The sequence below is a fragment of the Ursus arctos genome, unplaced genomic scaffold (assembly GCF_023065955.2).
Source record: "Ursus arctos isolate Adak ecotype North America unplaced genomic scaffold, UrsArc2.0 scaffold_12, whole genome shotgun sequence".
In the NCBI taxonomy this organism is placed as follows: Eukaryota; Metazoa; Chordata; class Mammalia; order Carnivora; family Ursidae; genus Ursus; species Ursus arctos.
In genome coordinates this window covers 57,651,084-57,661,401 of record NW_026622786.1, presented here as the reverse complement: position 1 = coordinate 57,661,401, position 10,318 = coordinate 57,651,084, and the positions used below count along the sequence as shown (strand labels likewise).

At 41.2% G+C, this 10,318-nt stretch overlaps 1 protein-coding gene across 25 annotated transcripts in view; it reads left to right on the top strand.

The window, feature by feature from the left end:
- The window catches only part of FGGY (FGGY carbohydrate kinase domain containing), a 399,022-nt gene that overhangs the window by 262,080 nt on the left and 126,624 nt on the right, over positions 1-10,318 (top strand). For 23 of the 25 annotated variants that reach the window (XM_057310624.1, XM_026497979.4, XM_057310621.1 and 20 more), the window contains one exon: positions 344-451. The exons of the other annotated variants lie outside the window; for them this stretch is intronic. In XM_057310624.1, the coding sequence (XP_057166607.1) occupies positions 344-451 (108 nt within the window). The remainder of the gene's footprint in view (positions 1-343; positions 452-10,318) is intronic. 25 annotated transcript variants of the gene reach the window in all.

The window sequence follows — 10,318 nt, the reverse complement described above, 5'->3', positions numbered from 1 at the left end:
CTGCAAAGTTGCATTGCAAAGGGGTTGGATACACAGAGGGTAGAAAATGGGGAGCATTTTTGCAATGAGTCTACCACAGAGAAGGAACCAGCAAGGAAATGTCTCATTAGTTTCTTTCCAAAATGATCTCTTTTGCTGCCCTGACATCTATATGAATTTATCAGGAGGGCCTCCAAAGATGAAGCCATGCCCTTCCTTTGGAAGGAATGACTTTCTTACTAAAGAAGGTATTTAATGAAACGTTGAATTTCACGGTCATAGAAACATCAGATAGGAGGAGGTTAAGGCTTCTTCTAGCCCTGAGTGTCAGTTATTTTCATCTACTTTGCCTCTCTCTTTTCAGATCAGTAAAGACCCAATTTTTGTACCAGGTGTCTGGGGCCCTTATTTCTCAGCCATGGTCCCTGGGTTCTGGCTGAATGAAGGTGGTCAGAGCGTTACTGGAAAACTGGTAAGTTGACACTTTCTCGGTATGGGTTTAAATGTTCTTATAGCTTTGGCCAGCCTATTTTGTCACACTACCCATATACCCAGTATCTGGAAGATTTGCAGTCTCCTAAATCAGAAAAAAATAGCTTTCTCTTAACATACAGCCTAACATATGGTGCATAGGCAGCATGCATTTGGCAAAGGAATAAATGTTGGTCCAGGCAATGATGACTAACCCATCTTGTCACCTATCTTTCACACAAAAATCCTTTTTTTTTTTTCATGGCAATGAAAGTGATATTCTACTTTATAAAAAGGGCCATGTAATTCACCAGCTGAAATCCTTCAGTGGTTCTCCATAGCCTTGGGGGTATCATTCAGATAGTTTTCTGGATACATCATGCCTCTCATGGTCCATCCCCTACAGTCCCACACGTGTACTTGTCACTGAGGCTAGATTACCCTACCCACACCTTCCCCATGACTTATGTTATTCTACTCTTATGTGCCTTTGGATATGTTTCTTTCCCTGCTCAGAGAGCTCTGTACCACTTGGGTAATTATACTTGTCCTTTAAGACACAACTCTACTTATAATATCCTATTATTCTTATTGGTTTACTAATCTGTCATTACCAGAACTCTATGAGCTCCTTAAAGGCAAGGGCCATATCCTACTTTTCTTTGCATCCAGCTCAGTGCCTCGTTCATAGAAGGGAGTTGATAAAAATTTGATGAGTTTATGGGGTTGTCTAATAGGGAAGACGGAAGACCCGTAAAAATGAGATGAGTACTGTACCAGAGGGACAAAGCACAGAGTTGGCATAAAGCTAAGTTAAAAGAACTTTTTGTGGGGGAGAAAGCATTTATGCTGAGTCTTAAAAGGTAAATAGAGACCAACCAGGCAGAGAAGGGTAGAGATATTCCTCAAGGCAGAAGAACTGGCATAGGAACAAAGATATGGGAGTGAAAAATAACAAGGCATATTTGAGGTGATGGCGTGTAGTCCAGAGTTTCAGCTGTGGCATAAACTGTTCTTAGAAGAATGACTTACAAGTTCGAGAGCTGGGTAGGGACCACATCATAAGTCCCTGGAGAATGTGCTAAGGAACTGATCTCTGTCTGGTAGACTAGGGGAGAGCAGTGCAAGGTTCGAAGAGTGGATGCACATGTTCAGATCTCAATTGTGCAAACTCTGGTGAGCAGCTCTGAGGAAGAAGGCCTGAGGGCACGTGGCTGAAGGTGGGGAGACCAGCTTTAGTCGGTTAGTCCACAGACATAAAGCCACGCAGCTTGAATGAGGACAGTGGCAGTGAGAACTGAGAACTGAGATCAGGAGATCGGCAAGCCTTGGAGCGATTCCACTGGATTCCACTGGAAAGCAAGGGAGAAGGAGAACTAGGCTCAGTTAGCTAATCTCACATCATCTGTTTATGGTCTCATTCCCATACCAACTCTTCCGTATGTTCAACCGAATGATAACCAATCGGATCCGAAACTGGCCGTGGATACCAATCCCCATTGTTTCCATTTCTTAGTATATGGCTATTTTATACTTAGCCGCCTCAAATTCTTTTTCAAAGTCAGTGGAAGCAGAGGTGGGTGGCTGGCTTCGAAGCCCGTGTTCTGTGCCCTTGCTCTTGTTCCAGGCTGCAGAGAGGTGTTACATGAATGAGACCTCCGTCAGGCCCTGGTTTTGAGGAGCTCATTGTGTAGTAGGGAAGCTCAGTGCCTATAAAATAAAGAACATCTGATGGGTCTTAGTAACCCAGTGCTAGGGAAGCTGGGAAGACGACACTGCTGTGTGAAGGTGCGGGGGGACTCAGGCTTTGCCTTCTGCTATTGAAATGAGTGTCGTGTGTTTACACAACATTTAACTTAAATATCCATTCCCTTTCTGTGACATATTGAAAGCCCATTACTGAAATATAACCTGTTTCAACCCTGCATCATAGTATAATCACCCTTCGCAGACCCAGAACTCATAGATGACACAGTCCAGAGGCTTTTTTTTTTTTAAACAAGGATAATGATCCAGTAAACCAACTCTTTATGCAGGATGCATTGTCCATGAAGCTGTCCATCAACAGGTTTTCAGAGACTTAGTATGCAAATTGAACATCTGTGTCAGTCTGGAAATATTTTTCCCAGTATTTGGCTCAAAGTTTGCTCTGTTGCTATGGATATAAGCCATCTTTGCCCAAACATTATGACATATCTTTGTGGATAAGAATTGGTTATGCCTGTTTCAGGAGCCTGAGTTTAAATAAAAAATGTGACCTCTTTTTGGCCATTAATAAAATTTTCGTAATAGTCTACTATGACTTTTGACAGGAGTCATGGGAATTGTTGGCCTTTCTCTAGTTAGTGATTTTTGTGCCGTCACCAACCCAGCTGCACTTGGAGCTCCACTTTGGGCAATTCTACTTATATAGTTTCATTGACCGTACAAGCCGGGCTTGATTGACCTGGGGTTATAGAGAGCAAAATCCTAGGAAATCCAAAAGCTAGCATGATGGGCAAAATCTCAATCAAGAACAGAAGAGACTGCCCAGTAAAGCAACAGTCCAGTCTAGAGAAGGTAAGCCAAGAGATGGAAACAACCTCTAAAATAAATGAAATAAGAATAATGATGATAATAATAATAATAAAAATCCTACTTTATTGAGAATGTTTTTCTGTGAAAAGGATTTATATACATAATCTTATTAATCCTTGAATGATATTCATATAATAACAATGCCTCATATTTATTTTAAAGGCTTATTTCCCAGTCTCGATGCCAAGAGCTTGGCATATACTATCTCATTGAATTCTCTCCAAATCCCTGTGAAATAGGTGCAGTGGTTATACAAATACACAGTTGAAGAATGTGCACTCAGGGAGGCAGGCACATCCCAGAGGGGTTCCTGATGCACGACCAGGGGCATTTTTATGTGACTCTTTTGCCGTTCGTCATTCCTTTCCATTTACTTATTCTTGTTCATTCTGTCGTAAAATTCTGATCTCTGGTTTTACAACACATTGTTTTCACATAGGACACTGCGAGAGGAAGTTGCATGTTTTCTATTCGTTGTTTCAAATACACACAGTCACAAACATATACCATCTGAAGCAGAAGACAAGAGAAAGGAGAGGAAGAGGGAAGGGAAGGAAGAGAAAGAAGAGAAGAAAGAACAAATTACCTAAACTCTAGATTTGGAGGGGGAAAAAAACTATTTTGTCTGATTTTTACAATTAAAAAAAAAAAAGATCTTCCATCCCAAAGCAAATCCTTCATTCCAAGTATGTGAATAGCTTGGTACTGAAAAAAAAAAAATCTCCATCTGGTTAACTTCAGGATGAAGGAAAAAAATAGAATAGGTCTTTTCTGGCTCTGGACCTCTTGCAGTTTCATTTGACTGAGCTTTGGATTCATTTTTCACTCGTTTCAAGCTCATGCCACTGATACTCATTTCCTTTTAGAAGAGCACATGCCTCCATCCCGTGGATGATGGATTCTAGTTGCACCAATCGGGCACCCAGCAGGGATTGCCTCGTGCTTGTCAAAACTCTCTCCAGAATAGCTGTGCAAAAAACATAGCTTTTTTGCCCAGACCTTTTCCATAGAACACCAGCCCATGCAGTCACTACATCCAGATGCTGAAGCTGGTTTCCAGCTGGACCTTGGCCATCGCTCTCTCCAAGCACTCTTGTCTGTCTTACGTTGGAGTCATTTTCACTGGGGGAGGTGTGGAGTAAGGGAGGCTAAGTCAAATTCCTCAACTGCCTCTGCGGTGCCTTTGGCTTTCTGGGATAACTGGGCTTGGGCGGGGGGGCGGGGGGTTACTTTTGAATTGTTTTTGGTTTTGTTTTTTAAGATTTTAATTATTTATTTGACAGAGAGAGAGAGAGCACAAGCAGCGGGTAGTGGCAAAGGGAAAGGGAGAAGCAGGCTCCCGGCTAAGCAGGGAGCCTGATGTGGGGCTCAATCCCAAGACCCTGGAATCATGACCTGAGCTGAAGGCAGATGCTTAACCGACTAAGCCACCCAGGTGCCCCATCTTTGAATTGTTTGAACCCAGAATTCAAATTTATGAACTTGAGCCCCAGGGCCATGTAGCAAGATGCTGTGTGCTCAGAATTTAACATTTGTGCATTGGGAAGCCTCTCTTTCCCATTTATCCCCAGTGCCACTCATCGGGGGGCTAGCCTCAGGAAGTTCATCAGTCCTCCACAAGGGGGTGTATGAAGGGCTTGGGTTGTACACATGTTGTGCATGGATGGAGATAGTGATTTCACCTCTTTATTTGTTCATTCTTTCCATCACGTGACAGTGATGACTCTGGGCCAGGCAAGAATACAGTCATGTGATTCCTGTCCTCTAGTAGCTTATCATCTAATGGGAAGGTTGGATACAGGCCTGGTAATTATAAGTTAGGGTAGCACATAAAGTAGATTGCACAGCCCCTGCAGCCTACTGAGAGTATCTGTTATGGGACAAACACTTTCAGTCCCTTATTAAGATTTAGATTCTATCTGATATGCACAGCATGTCTGATTGGTCAGTGTTGTTATGTTAGTTTTACTAGTGAATAAATAGGTTCAGAACAATGAGGTAACTTGAGCAAGATCTTAAGTGGGAAAGCCTTGATTCAGACCCAAGTCAGCTACCAGAAGACCCAGATCTCTCCAGAACTGGACCTGACTTTTGTGGAGCTGCATTTTTGAGTTTTCTTGCATTTGTCTTGCACAGTCCCTTGAGAAGCAATTATTGTGACTTAGTGTGACTTTCTTTTCAAGTACATCGAAGCAAATTCCTTTGGCAGGCTTTGTAAGGCCATGAGAGAAAAATAAATGTGTGTGTATAGTATTGACAGAATCTATGTGTAGACTTAGGTGTGTCCCCAGCATTTCTCATTGGCTAATTGGAATGACTTCATGGATACAAAGACCAGCTCTGCATAAACAAATGTTTCTGCGTTCCCTCCCACCCAGGTTTGCACTGTATTTTTTGTATACCCACCCGGGTCCCTGCATACCTCCCCAATTACCTTCTTTCTTCTAATCCTTCCCTCTCTGACTCCTATGTGTTAGTTTGGCCACTCTCACAAACTACCATAGACAGGGGGGCATATGTGCAACAGAACTCTATTTCTCACAGCTCTAGAGGCAGGAAGTCGAAGATCAAGGGAGCAGCATGGTTGGTTTCTGATGAGGATTCTCTTCCGGGTTGCAGAGGGCTGACTTTTCCTTGTATCCTCACATGATGGAAGGGGAAAACTCTGGTCTCTTCAGCCCCTTATAAGGGTGTTAATCCCGTTCATGAGGGCTCCACCCTCATACTTACTCACCTCCCAAGGGTCCCACTTCCCAACACCATCACCCTGGTGGTTAGGATTTCAACATATGAATTTTGAAGGAACGCAAACTTTCCCCAACATCCTCTTTAAGGATTGTGGTGAAAGCACATAGATGTGACCCTGTCACTCTTGACGCCTCTCAGTTATCTGTAGTAGAAAAGTCTAAACTCTTTAGAGTGACGGTTGTTTACGCTCCATTCATGGTACTGCTCTGAGTGAGAAATAGAGAATAAATCAGCTCCTGCTGTGCCTCTCTCCAAAAATCTGCCCCCTCATCAAGCTTACGTTCTAACAAGAGGAGACAGATCCTACAAAATAAATAAAATGAGAAAACAATAAAGTTTATTTTATGGTATAAGTCGTTAAAAATAAAAGAGGAAGTAGGTTTATGGGTTCAGATGAGCAGTTCGCAATTTTAAATGCGGTGGTTACGGTAGGCCTTTTTGATGTGACGTGCAAACGTAACAAGGAAGGGAAGGAAGTTAGCTATTTGGAAACCTAGGGGAAGAACATACCAGGCCAAGGGAAAAACCAGTGCAAAGGTCCTGAGGGAGGATGACCTGCCTGCAGTATTCCAGGAATAGCAAAGAAGTCCGCAAACATGGAGCCGAGTGAACCAAAATGAGAGTTGTAGTGAATCAGTTCCCGAGGTAATCTGGAGCCATATTGTCGGCCACTGTTAGAATTTTGGCTTTTACTCTGAGTGAACTGGAAAGCCACTGGAAAATAATGAGCACAGCACAGATAGGACTTGGTTTTTCAGGGATCATTCAGACTGCTGCCTGCTCCGTTGGGAATAAACGGTGGGGTGGAGGTGGGGGAGATGGAAGCAGGGGTGCCAGAAAGAGGCCACTGCAGTAAAGGAGCTGAGACATGAGGACGGTGGCAGTGGAGCTGGTAAAAAGTGGTCATGTTTCGGGATCTATATTGAAGGTAGAGCTGATGAGGTTTCTTGATGGATTGGATGTGAAGTGTGCGGAAGAGAGAGAGGTCAAGGTTTTTGAAGGATGGCATTGCTATCAATGGAGAGAAGATGGATTCAATGTCAGGGAGGCAGGGGGAGGAGGGATTCCAGAATTACAGTTTTCTGACTCTAGTAACTGATACACTGTCTAGATTGATCCTCAATTATTTGTCTTCATTTTAGTAAAGACCGCCATCATTTATATTTTTATTAAATCCAGAAAATTAGGATTAATTCTTTACTCCTCCTTTCCGTTCTCTGACATCCAATCAGAAAGTCGTATGGATTCTAACTCCAAAATGTATATCACCATGCCATCTGGTTTGGTTTTTTTAAACCTTCACTCCCAACACCATCAGTCAAAGCACCATTGTCTCCGTCCTGGTCTATGTAAAGTGAATCTTTTATACACGGCATATAGTTGGGTCTTGCTTTACTGCATTCTTACAATCTTTTATGTTTACTTAGAGTGTTGAAACGGTGCACATTTCAATGTGAAGGTGAATATTGTTGGATTTAGGTCTTCCATTTTGCTCTTTGTTTTCTGTGGTGGTTCTGTTTTTTGTTTCTCTGTCTCTCCTTTTCTTCCATCTTTTGGATTATTCAAATATCATTCAGTTTTCAGAATTCCATTTTAATTCTCCTGTTTGCTTTTTAGGCATGATTTTTTGAATTTCTTTTTTATTTTCTTTTATTTTTTTCTTATGTTAGTCACCATACAGTACATCATTAGTTTTTGATGTAGTGCTCCATGATTCATTATTTGCTTATAACACCCAGTGCTCATTACAACACGTGCCCTCCTTAATACCCATCACTGGGCTAACCCATCCCACCACCTGCCTCCCCTCTGAAACCCTCAGATTGTTTCCCGGAGTCCATAGTCTCTCATGGTTCGTCTCCCCCTCTGTTTTCCCCCCCTTCCATTTTCCCTTCCTTCCCCTGATATCCTCCATGCTATTCCTTATGTTCCACATATGAGTGAAACCGTATGATATTTGTCTCTCTCTGCTTGAATTCCTTTTTTAAATGATTTCTTTAGGAACTACATATAATAAATGTCCTAAACTTTTCAATCTACTTAGACTATATATTGTATAACTTCATGTAAAATATAAAAGCATTCAACTCTATAGTTCCCTTTGCCACCCCCCAACTCTTTCTGCTGTAGTGATAGATAGTATATATGGTGCCTACAGATGCTCTACGTCCAACAATATAGTAGCTGCTAGGTTGTTTGCCTTAAATAATGTAGTAGTCTGTCCAGCATGCCGTAACAAAATACCAATGACTGGGTGGCTTAAACAGTAAACACTCATTTTCTTACAGTTTTGAGGCTAGAAGTCCATGGTCAAAGTGCTGAAAAGTTCAGTTTTTCGTGCAGGCTCTCTTCTTGGCTTGCAGTCAGAGCCTTCTAACTGTGTCCTCACATGGCCTTTTCCAGGTGCATGCATGTAGCGAGAGGGCTTTGGTGATCCTGGCTCTTCTTATAAGGACAGCAATTCTGTTGGATTAGGGCCCCACCCTTATGACCTCATATAACCTTATTTACTTCCATCAAGTCCCCATTTACAAATACAGTCACATGGAGAGATGGGGCTTCGCATCTGAATTTTGGGAGGATACGATTCCATCCGTAACAGTCATATGTATTTCAAAGAGATTCTGATAAATAAACATTATCTTTTGTATTTACCTACATATTTACCATTTCCATTTTTTTACATTTCTTTCTGAAAATTTAAATTTCTGTCTGGTACTTGCCTTCAGCCTGACAAACTTCCTTTAGCATTTATTCATCTCTTACAGCTACTGGCAAAAAAAAAGAAAAAAATTGCCTTAGTTTTTTGTTGTTGTTGTTATGAATTTACTATACCTTCTATCTTGAAAGATATTTTTGCTCAATATAGAATTCTTGGTTGATGGGTTTTTTGTTTGTTTTCCTTCAGCGCTTAAAGATGTTACTGTTTTGTATTCTGGCACCATTGTTTCTTATGAGAAGTCAACCATCATTTGTATTGTTTTTACCATGTCTGCAGTATATTATTTTTCTTTCTACTACTTTCTTGATTTTCTCTTAATCTTTGATTATTGTGGTATGCCCACACATGGTGTTCTTTGGACGTATCCTTCTTTTCCCAGGTTTGCTAAACTTCTTGAATTTGTAAATTTCTGTCGTTCACCAAGTTTGGGAAATTGTCAGCATTTATTTATTTAAATATAAATAAATATTACATCCGTATGCCACAGCAGCAATATAAACAGCAATACAAGATTAATATACCCATAAGACAAAAGAAAGTACTTGGAACTGTGGTGCTCCAGTGACCCAGGAAGAGGTCCTTTCCACATACCCAGCGTTTAGAGTGATTGTAAATTTCGGCATAGGTGGTGGCCCATGACAAGAATACATTCCCTAATGCGGTAATAAGAAACATCAGCATTGTGCAGCTAGGAGCAATAAGACAAATGTTTTACAGGCAGTAGATAGGGCAGATCTTCATGTATCAAATATAGTAGAGGTTTGGTTCTCATGAGCCAGTACCACCCCTGGCTTAGGTATTTTTCCTAGGGGATGATACCATTCATGTCTTCAGAGGATGGGTCTATATTACACATGGGCATCTCGGCTGGCACCCACACCGACAGCCCTACCTCAGTACCAAGGTCCCATTTTGCTCTTATTCATCCTACTGTGACTCCAGTTGTGTATATACGAGACCCTTGGCTATGGTCCCACAGGCCTGTGAGGGATTTTTTTTTTTTTTTTTACATTCTGTGTCTCTCTACCTCCCCTACATCTCTCTCTCTCTCCCTCTCTCCCCCTCCCTCCATCACCCCCTCCATCCCTCTCTTCCTCTCTCCCTCCCCCCCTTTCTCTCTCACAATTAGATACTGTCTCTGTTGGTCTGTTTTCAAGTTCATTGACTCTTGTCTGTGATCTTCAATTAGCTGTGAGGCCTATCCACTAAATATTTCAAATATTATCTTTTTCAATACTAGAATTTCCATTTTTAATAGTTTTTGCTTTTAATCTATTTGTTGATTTTGACAGTATTACCCTTTATATCCTAAAGCATTATTAAACTACTGAATTCATTTTTTAAATTTATTTATTATTTATTTAAATGTTTATTTATTTATTAAGGTGAGCAGTGGTATTTAAGCAGTATTTATTGACATTCAACAATGTCGGGGCGCCTGGGTGGCTCAGTTGTTAAGCGACTGCCTTCGTCTCAGGGCGTGATCCCAGCGTTCTGGGATCGAGCCCCACATTGGGCTCCTCCGCTGGGAGCCTGCTTCTTCCTTTCCCACTCCCCCTCCTTGTGTTCCCTCTCTCGCTGGCTGTCTCTATCTCTGTCAAATAAATAAATAAAATATTTAAAAAAAAAAAAATGTCAAAACATACCAGTGTTCAGATCAAGCAACAATTTTATAGTGTTCTTCTCACCTCTGCTCCATTTTGGGATATATGATGAATTTTTTTATTCATGTTGATTTTGTTGTATTTTTTTATTTTCAGTATAATTAGCATACAGTGTTATATTCATTTCAGGTATACAATACAATGATTCAACAGTTCT